Genomic DNA, 17,812 nt, shown 5'->3' on the forward strand with positions numbered 1-17,812 from the left:
TCACAGAGATCTGCCTGCCTCTTCCAGAGTGCTGGAATTAAAAATGTGTGCCACCATGTCCAGTTTGTTGCTATTATGGTCTCACAGGTAGTTGGCCTTATATCATTATGGTAGGAGGATTGAACCCATGGCCTTGTGCATGCCAGGCAAGCGCTTTAACACTCAACCACATCTCCAAGCCCTTTGCTTTATTGTTTTACTTATTTATTATTTTGAGACAGGGTATTGCTACATAGCCTAAGATGGTTTCAAACAAGATTTCCCAGTCTCTTATCCCTAATGCTGGGATTACAGCTGTGATTGCCATGCCCAGTTATGGTGGTCCGTTCTTTACAGTTCAGTGTTGAGTTGATTCAAGAACTGTGGAGACACACACACACACACACACACAGGCCATTGGGAAACTAAAGCTCAGCATGGGGGTTGGGTCTTCCTGAGAGTAAGGAGTAGGGTCACCAGCAGAGCTCGGCCTGTGATCCAAGTCTTTGGGTTTGTGATCCCCATAGTGGTTCTGCCACAGATCCCTGGGGGGTGGGGTGGGGTGGGGGTGGGGTCTGTGTCATCACAATCTTGTGTCCAGGAGGTGGGGATGTTCTGATAGAGTTTTGAGTCACCAATCCCAGTCCTCAAAAGACTCCACACGGTATTCTGGAAGGATGAGGCCCCTAGGCAGTTCCCAGGAAGCAGCCCCTTGGTGTCTAGTGAGGTCACAAAGCCCCACTCAAAGGTTCCACCCACGGCCTAGTGCTGACTACCTCTCTGCAGGGCCATGGCCATACCAGAGTCTCTCAGCCCTGGGGACACTCCACTTTCTGTCACTGCTGAGGTCCTAACGTCCTTGAAGCCCAAGGGTCCAAAGCTGGTGGGCTGGGGTGGGGGTCAGGGCTCCACTTGGGTCCAGGATCCTTGAATCTATGTGCCCCCACCCGATGTTCTGGCAGCCACGATGAGACGGTTGTGGAACTATTTTAATCCTCCGCCTCCCCCGGAGCCTCCGAAGTGGGTCCCCATTCTTGGAGAGATGCAGAAGACCCTCCAGATGGCCGAGTACCTGCCCCTCCGCCCGCTGCCCATGTTCGAGAGTAACTTTACCCAGGTCCCCAGCGCCCTGTGGCCCCGGAAATGGGGGAGGAGGGTTGAGACACAGGAAGAGAGAGGGAACCCCTGGGCAGAGTGGGTTCGACAGGGATCTGGAATTTGAACTCCTGTAGGTAGAAGGTGGGGTTGGAAAGAAAGGAGGCTCTCAGGTGAGGGATGCTGGAAGCGCCTTGCAGAAAGAACTGGTCCCAGCCCTGCTCTCCGGCCGGTCCAGGTAACCAACAATGGGACTCCTGCGTTACTGCACAACAAGTCCAACAAGCTGACTATGGGTGTCGCGGCGTCCTTGCCTGGACTAGTGCTGCCTGACATTCTGTTGATTGCTCGGCCCCCCGAGGGCGGGGAGTGCACCAGTCTCATCCTAACCAGGTATGTTCCTCGGGCTCTATCCTAGCTCGCTCCACTTCATCCTATCGATCGATTGCGCTAGCTCCCCTGTCTCCCGCCCCCGCAGGATGATCCCCTTACGCCTTGCCCGCCTCTATGTCCACGATCTGCCCACCTGGCGTCTGAAGCTGCGTCTGAGAACCGGCCGCCACTATTTCCTGGCCCTGGATGCCCCTGAACATGAGCTCGCCTTTCTGTTTGACCGCTGGATTCGCCTCATCAACATGCTTCAGGAGCCTAAATTTTCCCGGATACCAAAGAGCACGGGTCACTCCTCTCTGGATACACCCCTAGAAGGAACGCCTGCCTCCACGTGGCACTTTCAGGTGAGGATTGAGTGAATGAGGCCTGGGAACCACCGTCCAGACTCCACAGAGACCAGGCGGGATTAGGGTTAGGGCCCACAGCCTAGCCGCTCCCACCCCATTGGAAAGGAGCCGGGATCCTAGAACGCTGGATTTAAAGGCAGAGTCTGACCTCATGGGACCAAGGAAGAAAAGCTGGGGAAGAAGGTGCAGGCTGGGTAGGCGAGGCAAAAATCATGGTGTGGAGAAAAGAGTTCAGTGGGTAAGGAGATTATTGGCCAGGAAGTGTAAGAATCTGAGCTCAGTCTCTCAGAACCCACATGAAAATGCAGAGTGCAGCCGGGCGCTGGTGACACACACCTTTAATCCCAGCACTCAGAGGGCAGAGGCAGGCGGATCTCTGAATTCCAGGCCAGCCTGGTCTACAGAGTGAGTTCAAGGACAGTCAAGGTTACACAGACAAACCCTGTCTTTAAAAACAAAAGCAATAAACCCAAAACCAGAACAAATGGTTGGGTATACTGTTACACACTTGTGATCCCAGGGCTCGGAGGGAGACAGGGAGATTCCTGGCCATGCCTGATCCGCTTGGTAGATTGCAGCCCAGTGAGGAAACCCTGTCTCAGAAAGGAACAAAAACAAACAAAAAGAGAGCTAGTTTCTGAGGATTACACCTGAGCTTGTCCTCTGGCCTCCACAGGCACAGACTTGCATACACACAAGACACACTTATGCCGGAAAAAGTGTCCAGGAAGCCAGGCACAGTGGTATAGCACGTGGGAAATTAGGGAGCTCCTGCCCCGAACTTTGGGATGAACAGTGTGAGGCAGGACACAGTGTCAGACAAAGGTCAAGGACTGGCGATCTCTGGCCTGTAACTCTCTCTTACTATTTTGTGCTAATGAGTGTTGGTTTCTTACCATTCTGTGGCTGAATGCTTCTGGTTTCAGGTAATAAACTCCTGCTGGCAGCAGAGGAATTAAGAAGAGAAAAGGGTTCAAAGCTAGGGCTCTCTTCTCTCTGGCCAGGAAAGAGGCTTGGAACTCATTAACTCTTCATGAAAAGAAAGGAAAAGAAAGAAAACCATTTACAAAGACAACACGCTTAGGCACACACACATTCACACATACACACACACCCTGGTCGGGCCTGACCACCTGTCTCATCAGCTCCACGAGTATTCATGCATACTTGCATACATACACATATACCTATGCATGCATGTATGTATGTATACATATATGTATACATACACACATATGAATATATACATTTGTTGGATGGGGCTGAGCCCCAAATGTCACACTTTATTCCTTCTCTCTGACCTTCTTATACTTTCTTAGATAAAAGTTTTTCATGAAATTACCTCATATATGAAATGTTACACAAAAAGTAGTTACAGAAGGATGTCGATAGTCAGTTCAAAGCAGTGTTTCATTCTGTAAGCTCAGTATAAGTTCAAAGCCACAGTTTCACTCGGCCTTGCTTTATCATAGTGCACACCTGTGACTTCATCCTTGGACCTGACCTAGAGTAAATATTTTCCTTTGATCACAAATTGATTTCCCTTGATCCCAAGCCTATTTCTGGCTCATTGTATTCCTTATTATGCAGCCTTTACTTCTTATTCTATGAGGAGTAACACATTCTGTTCTCAATTCTAATCTTATTACATCTTTCTGGCAAAACAACTACAACTATTTCCTAAAGCTTTCTTCTTAAAATTATTTGAACCAGATCAGGAATTCTATAAAGTCGTTAATTCATCTAAACAGCGTTAATTCATGAAAGTTCATCTTCATGTCGATCTGCAGGAAATCTGCCTGATAGTGTGGGGCTGACGCCCAGGAACCATTAGGCTATGTAACAGTGACAGGAAAGGCAGATCAACAGCGAGAAGCAACGTTGGGAGGAGGTCTGTAAGGACCCTGCATCTAGGAGCTCACCCATCACAGGCCACGCCAAGCAGTGGGCCCTCCCCAGAACGTTTGTCTTGTGTGCCTTAGTCTTTCCTAGATGGCTTCTGACATCTCCTCCCTTAAAATAAAAGAAAATGAAGTGTTAATCTCTCTGTTAAGGAGATTGTACAGCAGATCCTGGACTTTTGAAGATGATTGGAAAAAGAAAGAGAAGCAGAGCAAGCTCTAAAGTTATAAGGAACCTCCATAGGGAGTTTATTTATTATTTTTAATATTTATTTATTTTATGTAAGTACACTGTCACTGTCTTCAGACACACTAGAAGAGGGCATCAGATCCCATTATAGATGGCCGTGAGCCAACATGTGGTTTTCTGGGATTTGAACTCAGGACCTCTAGCAGAGCAGAGCCATCTCTCCAGCCCGGGAATTTTTTGTTTTTGTGTTTTTTTTTTTTTTTTTTAAAGAAATTTTTAACAGAATTTGAAAAATAGCTAGACAGCTCCTAGTAGTGATCTGAAATTGTATAGTTTCCATGTTACTAGCAAGCTGTAATTATTTCTAGCACTTTAGATGTGTTTGTTTTAAATTATTGTACAGAGGAATAACGTGAATCCATTTATGATTGGCATGACATGAATTGGTTAAAGTGTCTTAATATTTTTTTAAAGATTTATTTATTTATTTGTTATATGTAAGTACACTGTAGCTGTCTTTAGACATTCCAGAAGAGGGCATCAGATCTTGTTATGGATGGTTGTGAGCTACCTTGTGGTTGCTGGGATTTGAACTCAGGACCTTCAGAAGAGCAGTCAGTGCTCTTAACCGCTGAGCCATCTCTCCAGCCTGTATCTTAATATTTTTAACCTGAGTCCCTATGTAAAAAATGGCTTTCTCTAAGGTTTTAACTCTATCTACTTGCCTAAATGATCAGTGTCAAGGAAGCATTTAGGGTGAAGGAATTTATATGGTTTGGAGGTGTGATCCTGTTGAAACATAGAGGCAGCTGAAGATAACATAGTTCCCATCATTTAAAATAAGTGTGTTGGTGAATTTCTTTGTCTGCAAGAGAATGCTAGCAACCCATGCCAGAAACATCACGCCAAAGTTGTGAAAAAGTAACAGGTTACAAAACATAAGTGGGCTAACGTATACGAGAAAAAACTTTAGAACTCACGTGGAATTTATACAGTTATTCAAATAGCAGTCTTACAGAAAATGTTATATAGAGACCTATGTTTAGCAATTTTTATATCCCCTGTCTCCCCTGGGTAGAGAGTAGCGAAAGGTCAAACAGTACAGAATTAAGTCTGTCAGGCGCATCAGGAGCCATGTCCTCAGTGTCTTCTTTTGATGGGGTATCTGACACAGGTGGAGAACATGGAGATGTTGGCTGAGGTGGGCATGGAGGAATTGGCAGGCGTGGAACTCTCTGCCTCGCGTCCATTGGGGAAGTCCTGGCACAATCAACTGGTTTGGCAACCATAGAGTCCTGTGAAAACATATAAACAGAGCTTCTCCCGAAATAAAAGATCTGTTTTTTATTATTATTATTATTATCCAGTTTGTAGGTCTTTTTTTTTTTAATCTTATTTTAGAATATTAGAGGTTTGGAGTAAATTTTATTTTGAAATGTTTAAAAAGGGACTTTGTAAAACATGGTAAGGAGAGGAGTATTTATAATCTTATTTTGTAACTTAAATATATCTGTGCCTTAAAGGTCTTCTGATGGGCTCATTCCATAATAGCGTGTCCCTGTGGACTACAGGGATTATCAGTAGATGTGAGGCAGCAAAAGTCAAATACCATTTTTTTTTTTCGAGACAGGGTTTCTCTGTGTAGCCCTGGCTGTCCTGGAACTCACTCTGTAGACCAGGCTGGCCTCGAACTCAGAAATCCGCCTGCCTCTGCCTCCCAAGTGCTGGGATTACAGGCGTGCGCCACCACCACCCGGCTCAAACACCAATTTTCTTTTCTTTTCTTTTTTTTTTTTTTTAAATTTATTTATTTATTATATGTAAGTACACTATAGCTGTCTTCAGACACACCAGAAGAGGACGTTGGATCTCATTATGGATGGTTGTGAGCCACCATGTGGTTGCTGGGATTTGAACTCAGGACTGTCAGAAGAACAGTCAGTGCTCTTAACCACTGAGCCATCTCTCCAGCCCTCAAACACCAATTTTTAAAGTATGAACAGGGACATGGTCTGTTTTTGAAGTCCCTGATATTCCCAAGATTATAAAATATAAAACAAATGTATCGCGTCTCTGAAAGCTTTTCCAGGTTGGGCAGAGGCATAAAGAACATGAGAATAATTACCCCCACACACATGAATAAAGGCTAATTTTCCAAAAGACAAGACACACGTGGTGTCTATCTGCCTTAAATCACAAGGACACAGGCTCATCAGGGGTTGATTCCTATGAGGAGCCAGCAGTTCTGCAGGAATGCAAGAGCAGCTTCGAAAGAGCACAGTAGTGATTTGATGATGTAACACACTCCTCTGCCTTCATAGGAAAAGCAACAACTGTTGTCAAGGAATCAAATTTATCCTTACCTTCATGCACAGGACCAGGAAACACAGAATGAACTCGAGCATGTCCCATACAGAAAAGGCAGGTTCTGGATCGAAGCAAGACTTGCAACTGGGAGAGTGGGGACTAGAATAGTGGATCAGCTAGAAAACAGTGGACCGGGTTTCAAAAAGGGCTTGTCCTTTAGTTTTGTAAAAGACAATAATTATTGCTATTAGCTCCATTTGTTATGCCAGAGGTTTCTTGTGTGAGGAGAATTCTTTATGACTCTCAATAATTATGGGATCCCTGTCTGAGGGGAGCCATTAGGACTGCAGGGTGAAGAGGCTGATCTGGTTCTGAAAGGGTTAACGAAGCTGTAAGCTTTGGAGGGTAATTCCACTGTAATCATTTGTTTTGTTATTTGAGCCAGACTCTGCCACTCCCTGTGGAGCCTGGAGTAAGAGCCGCTGGGAGATTCTCTGTTCTGAATGAAACTGAAACTTTTTTTTTTTTTTTGGTGGGGAGCTCTTAATTTTTCAGGAAAAATCGGAATCAATTACTCCAGGAACTATATTTATTCCCTGCTTTGAAGTAGAACTCTGACCCGCTGTCTGTCCCATGGTCCCTTCAGGAAAGGGGGCTGTCAGCTCCTGTAGGAAGACAAACAACAGAAGGGTCAGAGGTAAATATTGTTGTGGAGGCAGAACAGAGAGGCTCAGCTGCCTGGGGTTGCCCATTGCAGCTGCTGGAGAGTCACCGACAAATTCATTTGTCCTCTGAGGCTGCTGAATTACCCCCATTGTTTGAAGGGCTGGGAGGAGACCTGCTTACCTAGCTTCTGGTGAGACAGGACTTTTACATTATTGGAGTACAGTAGCATCAGATAAAGGAGTACTATGTCTGTGAAAAAGCAAGTAGTACTCCTTTTGCCAGTGATATCCTCTCTGACAGCGAGGGCATGGTGGGCAACCCTTGTTTAGACTTCAACTCTGAGTGGGGCCAGGAGCATTAAGAGTCACTGGACCTCCTGCCCTATTGGGACATTGTTTGCTGTGTGTCCTGGCTTTGCCACATGAATAGCATTTGTGGGCCATGCCTGCCTGATTAATTTTTTTTCCTTGATTACTAAGATTGTGAGTAGTGCTCTGACCCCGTAAGGCTATTGTAAAGACCACACCTGGAAGATATGAAGTAGTAACATGCTTTAATAAAATCAGAAATATTTTCAGATGTTTCAGTTGTCCTTAGAAGAGACGAACAAGTGGGCATAGCATTCTCTTTTTCTTTTTTCTTTTTTCCTTTTTGGTTTTTTGGATTTGGTTTTTTCGAGACAGGGTTTCTCTGTGTAGCTCTGGCTGTCCTGGAACTCACTCTGTAGACCAGGCTGGCCTTGAACTCAGAAATCTGCCTACCTCTGCCTACCAGAGTGCTGGGATTACAGGTGTGCACCACCACCGCCCAGCTTGGGCGTAGCATTCTCAAAGGCCAGTTGTTTTAAAACTTTTTTTTGGTCTCAAAGCTAGGAAACATTTTTTTCTATTGACTCTGTATCTGAGCAAGGGATATCTCCAAAAGTTTCCTTTGCTACTGTGCTGTGTCTTTCTCCTAAGTTTCCTTTGTTATTCTATTGTATTGGAGAGCTTCTCCACACCTTTAGGGCTGCAGCTGAGACTGCCAGCAGAGCCACCCTTGCTAACTGCACCCCCAGGCATCCACTCTACCTATGAGCATCTCTTACGTTAGTTTTTTTCCCTCCTATTTCTAGTTATTGGAGACAATTGACTATCTACAAGCAAATCCTTATATTTAACTTTCCATAGTAAAACAATTCCCTACACCTAGGTAGGGTTTTGTCATTTGAATCCAATCGTAAAGAGTCATCCACCGAGAGGTCAGACTTTCCACGAAGTCAGGGTATATGGTGAAGTAGGCTCACAGGCAGATGTATCTGTTATATTTCCTTAATTAATTGAAATGGCAGTGACTCCCAGGAGGGATCCTTACTCTCTTTTTTGTTTGTTTGTTTTCTTTTTTTCTGAGACAGGGTTTCTCTGTGTAGCCCTGGCTGTCCTGGAACTCACTCTGTAGACCAGGCTGGCCTCGAACTCAGAAATCCGCCTGCCTCTGCCTCCCAAGTGCTGGGATTACAGCATGCACCACCACGCCCGGTTCTTACGCCCTTTGTTGTTCTCCTAATCACTGCTTGCACACAGCAGCAGCGAATCGAATCGCACTGCTCCCTTACCTTCTTTGTAAGGATCTGCGAGGAGGCCATTCGAGGTTATGATATTTTTGTTGTCTCCTTTTCCCAATTCAAATTCCTCCTCTGAGGTCAATTTTTCCCTGGTCTGAATCATCCCTGTCCTTTGCGGAATGACATGTCTTCCTTGGACTTTTCTATTAAGGGATAAACATTGTCTTTAGATCCTGAATGAGATAGTTACAAAGGAATTCCTTACACACACCAGAGGAGCTCTTTACCATTACTAGTGTTTGCTTAAGCTGGGCTTCAGAAAGAGCATGGGGTGGGGGCATTCCTTCATCTCCACTCTTAGGAAACAGCTGTTTAAATTCACATCTAACGTTTCCTGATCAGGTAGCCAGGGCAGATTGTCCATGTTAGAGAAATTCAGTCAGTTGACAAGTGGTATTCCTAATTTTTTAAAAGTATATGATTGATTGATCCTCTTGCAGCCTCTGCAGACAGCAGTAGGCAATCTCAGCTCCAATTACTTACCCTCCTTAACCTGGCACTCCCTGCCCGAGGGCTTTCTTTGCAAGACCTGAGTGAGAATCCTATCTGTGTCAACTTACCTTCCTCAGATTCCTGTTTGGGCACCAAAAAGATGCTGGAGACCTGCCCCTGGAGGCCTCTAGGATGAAGGGTGTGAGGCAGGACGCAGCCTCAGACAAAGGTCAATGACACACGATCTCTGGCCTTGTAACTCTCTCTTACTATTTTGTGCTAATGAGCATTGGTTTCTTACCATTCTGTGGCTGAATGCCTCTGGTTTCAGGCAATAAACTCCTGCTGGCAGCAGAGGAATTAAGAAGAGAAAAGGGTTCATAGCTAGGGCTCTTTTCTCTTTGGCTCAAGGACCTCTCTTGGCCAGGCAAGAGGCTTGGACCTCGTTGACTCTTCATGAACCAGAGAGAAAAGAAAAGAAAAGAAAGAAAATCATTTACACAGACAACACACACAGGCACACACACATTCATATATACACACACACCTGGCCTGACCACCTGTCTCATCAAGTCAACGAATGTTCATGCATACTTACATACATACACATATACCTACACATGTATGTATGTACATATGTATAGACATATGGACATATACATATATACATTTGGTGGATGGGGCTGACCCCAAATGCCACGCGTTATTCCTTCTCTCTGGCCTTCTTATACCTTCGTAGACAAAAGTTCTTTAGAAAATTACCTCATAGGGCTGGAAAGATGGCTCAGCAGTTAAGAGCACTGACTGCTCTTCCAGAGGTCCTGAGTTCAATTCCCAGCAATCACATGGTGGCTCACAGCCCATGTAATAGGATCTGATGCCCTCTTCTGGTGTTTCTGAAGACAGTGACAGTGTATTCATATAAGTAAGATTAAATAAATAAATCTTAGAAAGAAAAACAATGATCTCAAAGATGAAATGTTACCCAAAAAGTAGTTACAGAAGGATGTCGATAGTCAGTTCAAAGCAGTGTTTCATTCTGTAAGCTCAGTATAAGTTCAAAGCCACAGTTTCACGCGGCCTTGCTTTATCATAGTGCACACCTGTGACTTCATCCTTGGACCTGACCTAGAGTAAATATTTTCCTTTGATCACAAATTGATTTCCCTTGATCCCAAGCCTATTTCTCTCTTTAGTGTAATTATGAAAGCTCATTGTATTCCTTATTATGCAGCCTTTACTTCTTATTCTATGAGGAGTGACACATTCTGTTCTAAATTTTAATCTTATTATATCTTTCTGGCAAAACAACTACAACTATTTCCTAAAGCTTTCTTCTTAAAATTATTTGAACCAGAACAGGAATTCTATAAAATCGTTAATTCATCTAAACAGCGTTAATTCATGAAAGTTCATCTTCATGTCGATCTGCAGGAAATCTGCCTGATAGTGTGGGGCTGACGCCCAGGAACCATTAGGCTATGTAACAGTGACAGGAAAGGCAGATCAACAGCAAGAAGCAATGCTGGGAGGAGGTCTGTAAGGACCCTGCATCTAGGAGCTCACCCATCACAGGCCACGCCAAGCAGTAGGCCCTCCCCAGAACGTTTGTCTTTGTGTGCCTTAGTCTTTCCTAGATGGCTTCTGACAAGCTTGTTACAAATTTGAGGTTAGTCTAGTTTCTACCCTCAGTTCACTAGCCTGAATCCTCTCCTTTTTGTATATGTGTAAAATCATTCATGTACCCTTGGGTTTGGGTTCTCTCCTACTGTGTAGATTCTGGGGATCACACTCAGGTCATCAGACTTAGAAGCAAGTAAGTGTCTTTACTTGCTGAGCCACCTGGCATTCTTCCCATTCTTGGGGTGATTTCTTTTTTCTTTTCTTTTCTTTTCTTTTCTTTTCTTTTCTTTTCTTTTCTTCCTTCCTTCCTCCCTTCCTTCCTTCCTTTCTTTCTTTCTTTCTTTCTTCCTTCCTTCCTTCCTTTCTTTTTTTTTTTTTTTTGAGACAGGGTTTCTCTTTGTAGGTTTGACTGTCCTGGAACTCACTCTGTAGACCAGGCTGGCCTTGAACTCAGAAATACACCGGCCTCTGCCTCTGTCTCTGCCTCTGCCTCTGCCTCTGCCTCACAAGCGCTGGTATTAAATGCATGCGCCACCACCACCCGGCAAGTTTCTAATTTTAATAAATCGTAATTTCTAATTCTTCAAAGATTTATTTATTTATTTATTTTATGTATATGAGTACACTGTAGCTGTCTTCAGACACGCCAGAAGAGGGCATCAGATCCCATTACAGATGGTTGTAAACCACCATGTGGTTGCTAGGAATTGAACTCAGGACCTCTGGAAGAACAGTTAATGCTCTTAACCACTGAGCCATCTCTCCAGGTCCCTCTAATTCTTTAAAAAAGAAAAGAAAAAGCCGGGCATGGTGGTGCATGCCTATAATCCCAGCACTTGGGAGGCAGAGGCAGGTGGATTTCTGAGTTCGAGGACAGCCTGGTCTACGGAGTAAGTTCCAGGACAGCCAGGGCTATACAGAGAAACCCTGTCTCGAAAAACCAAAAAAAGAAAGAAAGAAAAAGAAGAAAGAAAGAAAGAAAGAAAGAAAGAAAGAAAGAAAGAAAGAAAGAAAGAAAGAAAGAAAAAGGTTTGGCGACCCCCCCCTGCTTGTAATTTTCAAGACTCGGGAGGTCGACGCAGGAGGGTTGCAATGAATGTGAAGGCAGCCTGGCCTACATAGTGAGGCTCAGGCTGTTACAGGCTAGAGCGTGAGACCCTGTTTCAAAATGAAAACAAAGGAAGGAACAGGAGAGGTTGCTCTGTTCATGAGATGCTTCCTGGTTAAGGATTTGAACTTAAAACCTCCCCTCCAGAATCCACGTACAGAGGCTAGGTGTGAAATAGCAAGACGTCTCAGTGAAGATGCTTGCCTCCAAGCATGACGGCCTGCGTCGGGTCTCCTAGTTCCACAGGGTCAAAGTAGAAAGCCAGCTCCTGAAAGCTGTCCCCTGACTTCCAGGGATATGGCATGTGTACCTCCCTGAAATAAAAATAAAGGTAATAAGATTTTTGAGGGGTTGGAAGAGTGGTTCAATGCTTAAGAGCACATGCTGTTCTTGCGGAGGATTTACGGGCCCTGAAAACCTACAAAGAGTGGTTCCCAGCCACCTGAAACTCCAGCTCCAGGTGATCTGATGGCTCTGCCCTCCTTGGCACCCACCTTCATGAACATATATACTTTTAAAAAAGTTTATTAAGTGCCGGATGTGGTAGTATACTTTTAATCCCAGGATTAGGGAGACGGAGACAGGGGGATCCATGGAGGCTCACAGACAGCCAAGACTAGTCTAACTGGTGAGCTTCAGACTAGTGAAAGACGGTCTCAAAGAAAGTGGATAGCCTTCCCTAGGAAGACATACGAGGTGTTCTGTAACCACATATGCATATACACACACCCGCATCCACATATGTATATATATGCATACGTACAGATGAACATTCCCAGAAACTTGCATCTGTATACACATACAAACGTACACACATGTGCATCTCTGCATAGAAACACAAACATTTAAAGAATGAGTGATGTGTGTGTGTGTGTGGCACATGCTTTAAATCCCAGCACTCAAGAGGCAGAGGCAGGATGGTCTTTGTGAGTTCAAGGACATCCTGGTTTATATAGCAAGCTCTAGGACACCCAGGACTATATAGACTCTGTTTCAGAAGAGAGAGAGAGAGAGAGAGAGAGAGAGAGAGAGAGGGAGGGAGGGAGAGAGAGAGAGAGTGAGAGAGAGAGGGAGAGAGAGAAAGAAAGAAAGAAAGAAAGAAAGAAAGAAAGAAAGAAAGAAAGAAAGAAAGAAAGAAAGAAAGAAAGAAAAGAAGAAAGAACAAAAAGAAGAAAGGGAAAGAGAGAAAGAAAACAGAAAGTGCTAGAGAGATGGTTCAGTGGTTTAAGAGCCTTGGTTGCTCTTGCAGAAGACCTGGGTTTGATTTCCAGCACAAACATGGCAGCTCACAAACATGTCTAACTCCAGTTCCAGAGGCTCCATGGTCCTGTTTGATATGCACAAGCATCAGGCATGGACATAGTATACATACATACGTACGTACATACATACGTGCATACATACATACGTACATACATACATACATACATACATGTGTACATACGTACATACACACACACATACAGGCACTCATACATGCACATAAAATAAAAATGAATAAATAAGCAAATATTAAACCAAAATAGAATGACGGTAAGAAAGAGACCTCTGCAAACTGTCCCTCTGTCCACAGACCCAGTCTGAAGGCGAACTTAAAGGTGAGCCATCACTGTCCAAGGCGGGGCCATCTTCTGCATGTCAGGTACCCTCCCTCAAGGCCTGGGTGGGGCTCACACACTTCGGTAAGCTCTTCTGCCCTCCCTGGCTGAGCTCACTGGGTCCTCAGCACCACTGGAGGTCCTCGACCTGCCTCTCTTTGCCTCTCCTCCCAGTTGAAGTTGCTGACCACACCTTTCCTTGCAAAATATTCTCTTCTCGAAAACCAAAGAAGACCAAGATGAAGCTGACCCAGGTGAAGCAGCCAGTGGGCTTGTGCATGTGTTTGTGTAGGAGTGAGTATGTGCGGGTGTGTATGTGCATGGGTGTGTGTGGGTGTGTGTGGTGTGCATGTTGGGGGGAGGTGGGAGATTTTAGTATGTGAAAGTATGTGTGTGCACATGTGACTGCACGTGCGTGTCTCTCTATGTGTGTCCCAGGGGCTGCCCAGACAGTCTGGCTGACTGTCTTCTCTCTGCCCATGGACAGCCAATCAAGCACACACTCAGGTCTCAGGCTGTGGGAGACTCTGTGCCTCTCATCTGGTCACAACTGCAACCTTCTGAGGATCAGTTGACAGTCACAAGAAACAAGTAGGCAAAGGTTTTTTTGTTTTGTTTTGTTTTGTTTGGGCTGGTTGTGTTTAGGACCCTGGATCAGACATCACTAATGTTCCACTGCTTTACTTCGGTAGGTCCTATCTAGATGCCTGCTCTGACAGACCTGAATCTCTAATCCATATTTCTGGTATGAGCAATACCCACCCTCTGCCCCCTACATGAACCTGCTTTTGATTTTGATCCCTTTCCCAGAGGGCTCAGACTTCTTTCTGCCCTACAGACAAGGCCAGCATCACCATCCGGACCATCTTCAGCATCGTCTCTAACACGATAAACCAGGTCCACTCTAATTCAAAGGCCAGATAGTCACCAGAGGCTGGGTTCTAGACTCTTGGGTTCGAGGGAGGAGGGCTGGGGCCTGGAGTCTAGAGTCCAGTAGAGAGGACTGAGATGTAGACTCCCAGGGTCTGAGGGAGGAAGGTTGGGATATAGGCTCCTGAGTCAGAAGAAGACAGGCTGAAAGACAAGATTCCCAAATCCTATGTCTTCCCTGGTCCTCAACACACCCACCCCCTCCATGTACAGGCATGCAGATCTGATTCTGAGGAAGACACAGGCCGGGGTGGTCTAATTGAGACGCCTTCAAAGTGCATCTCTCGGATCAACACCGATTTACCTGTCATCGTCTCCTCTAATGCCCTGGACAACCTCCTGTGGCCACAAAACCTTGAAGATCACATGGAGACTCAATCCACCACACTATCTTCCTTGGACACATCTCAACCCCCTGCCTTCCACATCTTTCCACCCAGTCCCTCCTCTAAAAAGTCCAAAGACAAGGCCAGGCCCACAGGCTCAAACAAACATGTGGAGCCACTGTCCTCCCACAAAGCTGAATCTGTCCCCACCGAATCAGGGAAAATGCCATTCATTCTGGACCAGTCTAATAAGGTGCCAGCTAAGCCTGCTCCCACTCAGATGGTGTCAGCCCTTCCCACTCCGTCTAGGAAGACCCCAACCGCACCGCGGTTGAGACCGGAGTCTTCAGCTGCACCTAGTCATTTCCATAAGTCTCAGCCTTCTGTTCCCCAGAAGACCCCAACTATCCCTGGACACCCCCAGAAGCCCCAGGTTATAACTGCCCCAACCCAGAAAGCACCTGCACGATCCCAGAAATCCATGCACCCCAAAAAGGACCATCTACTCGTAGATACCCCATCTCAGAAGGACGCAGTTGCCTGGTACCAGAAAGCTCTCGACTCACAGGCCCCTGTGGATCCAAGGACATTGCAAGGAGGAGACATGCTTGAGAGAAAGACCGAAGGGAAGCAGGAACCCGTGCTGTTAGTGGGAGGGCAGAATACAAAGGTGGTAGACGTGAGGGCCCAGGCCGTGTCCCTGCATCTGCCCTTCGCCACTACCAAGAAGCAGTCCAAAGAGATCTTGATTAGCAAAACCCAAGAGGTCACTCTGGATGCCCTGAAGGGCAGAGAGAAGTTGGAGAACAGGGCCCACAAGATGGAAGAGGAGATAACTGTGAACTTGCCTGATCTAAAGTCCAGGGAGACAGAGATGCAGAAGCAGTGGGTCTTGACCAAGGAGGTAGCTGTTGAGGGCCCCTACGCAGAGGACAATAGGCCCTTCTCTGCGGAAGGGCTCGCCCTTGCCAAGATGATGATTATGGCCAACTCCAAACACCAGCAACTGAAGCCAGCTACCATGTCTCTGCCCCCCTCGTTCTCTATGACTTCCAAGGTGTCTTCTATGTCTGTGTTGGCCAATTTGCCCTTTAACACCAGCCAGATGACCTTTCCAGATGGGACACAAGTAGTAGTCATAGAACAATCGGGGTCCCATACTAAAGTGGGTCAGGAGAATACACGGCACCGGACAGAGAAGCCGCGTCCTGAGAACTTGCCAAGTGCTTCCCGGGATCCCATAAGTGAGTTGTCAGACTTCCGTGTCTCTCTTTGATAGCTTAAAGATGCCTGAAGTTTCTGTTTCTCATCGCCATGCCTCTCTTAGGTTTGGGTGGCATGTCAGAGTCAATGACACCCTTCACCTACACAATATCCCCTACCTCTGAGACAGAGACCTCAGTCAGGGTGCCCCAAAAGTCTGCAGTAAAACACCAAGGACTCAAGGCACAATCACAGCATCCTCCTTTGGTGGTGACAGGGTCAACCTCAAAAATTCTCCTTCCTGTTTTCTTGCGAACAGAGAATAAGGGGAGAACGACCACAAAAGCTGAGGTGCCAGCGAAGGAATTCGGTACCCATCATACTCAGGTATCTGGGAGTAGTGGTTGGCATCCACTCTTGGGGGCGGGGTGGGGAGAGGGATGCAGGTTCTCAGCATCGCAGTCAAGAAAGTTTGTATGCTAACTACAGACCTCAACACTGAACCAACCCACGTCACTAGATGTGGAATACATATGAAGTGTCGGCTGTGTGGCAGATAATGCTCTAAGCACTGAGGGTACAGCACCCAACAACAAGGCTGGCAGAAGCAGGAGTTGCTGCTTGGCACCTAGTGGCTAGGCACAAGGCTAAACATTCACAATGCAGAGGGTAGACCCATTACAGCACAGTGGCCTAAGGTGGCCTCAACCTCAGAGCTGGGGGTCATTTGTGTAAAGACTTGAAAGAGGGGGCTCAGATGGAAGGGTACTTAGCCTAGCACGTACAAAGCCCTGGGCCTGAACGGCCCGACACTGCACCAAACTAGTAGCCACTGGATATGAATGGAGGTGTCGTGGGGCAGTTGCGGCAGAGTCACACAGAAACTGCAGACGAGTTTAAGGATTTTGGCTCTGAGCAAGCTGAAGGGTTGGGGATAGAAGAATAGTTGGAACTGATTTCCGTGGAAAGAGCTCTTTCTGCTGGAGTCCAGAGCTGGGGTGAGGAGGATGGCGGAGTGTAGGAGTTCCATCTAGGAGATGTATGGGAGGCCACCCAGGAGATGGCAGTAGCGTGGATAACATAGTGGAGAAGCCTTGGGTCCCTCTGACCCTTTGAAGGGTGACAGGATGCCTCGTTGATCATGTCCGGGGTGCTTCAAGAGTCTCTTCTCCACACTGGGACAAAATCTGGGACCAAGGGAGGAAAGGGATCATTCTGGTGCACATTGGAGGGGGCAGTCCATCACCATGGGGTAAGAAGCTCCATGCACTTCCTCTGTGTGTTGGGGTGATGGCGTGAGTGTGTGCGCTGGTCTGTGCATGACATGTAGAAGACAGAAGCCAGCTCCAGGTGTCTTCCTCTGTGGCGTTCCCCTTTATTCGCTGAGACAGTGTCTCCCTGAGTTTGGAACTTGCTGTGTGGAGCTGGAATTCTGCTGGGTTTGCAGGACGTGGCCCGCACCCCTGGGTCATCTTCCCTGTTTTCCTTACAGGCAGCTTCCTCTCAGTCCTGCTTTCTCGTTTTATTCAGTCTGGCACCCAGACTGCAGAATAGTGCCACCCACATTGAGAGTGGGCCTCCCCACCTCGATTAACCCCAGAAGTTTGTCTCCTGGATGATTCGTGATTGTGTCAAGTTGACGCTATTGACCACCCACAATGATGTGGATCTCTGGGATGTTTAGTGGTGCAGAGACCCTCAGAATGCAAAGACCACAGGCAGCAGTGGGGCAAGACAGAGAGAGAAGGGCTGGGGGGGGGCAGTTCTGGGATGACTGGGGAGGGTGCTTGAGACCACAATTCAGGGGAAAATGACTTGGGGAGAGTTATCAGCCTGTGAGAACTGTGGGCTCAGAGAGGAGGTTTTCAGCAAGGGAATATGAAGATGAGATAAAGGGTCTGGAGATACAGCTTGCTCGATAGAGTGCTTGTTTACCTAGCAGGCAGGCAAGAGGGCCCTGGATTTGATCCTGACACCAAACAGAACTGGGTGTGGCAGTTCTCACCTTAAGTCCTAGCACCTGGGAGGTGACGGCATGAAGATGGAGAGTTCAGGGTCACCTCTGGCTATGTATCAATATCAAGGCCAGCCTGACCTATTAAGTGACCTTA

General features: G+C 46.4%; 1 protein-coding gene across 1 annotated transcript; it reads left to right on the plus strand.

Moving 5' to 3' along the window:
• Positions 1 to 946: 946 nt before the first annotated feature.
• Garin5b (golgi associated RAB2 interactor family member 5B) lies at positions 947 to 17,295 on the plus strand. Its single transcript, XM_052159183.1, has 11 exons — positions 947 to 1,096; positions 1,313 to 1,467; positions 1,553 to 1,811; positions 13,218 to 13,242; positions 13,417 to 13,507; positions 13,723 to 13,833; positions 13,935 to 13,987; positions 14,081 to 14,139; positions 14,386 to 15,742; positions 15,826 to 16,088; positions 17,194 to 17,295. The coding sequence occupies exons 1-11, from the start codon at positions 947 to 949 to the stop codon at positions 17,293 to 17,295; spliced, it is 2,625 nt and encodes an 874-aa protein (XP_052015143.1).
• Positions 17,296 to 17,812: the final 517 nt, after the last annotated feature.

This window comes from Apodemus sylvaticus, chromosome 1 (assembly GCF_947179515.1).
Source record: "Apodemus sylvaticus chromosome 1, mApoSyl1.1, whole genome shotgun sequence".
Taxonomy (NCBI): Eukaryota; Metazoa; Chordata; class Mammalia; order Rodentia; family Muridae; genus Apodemus; species Apodemus sylvaticus.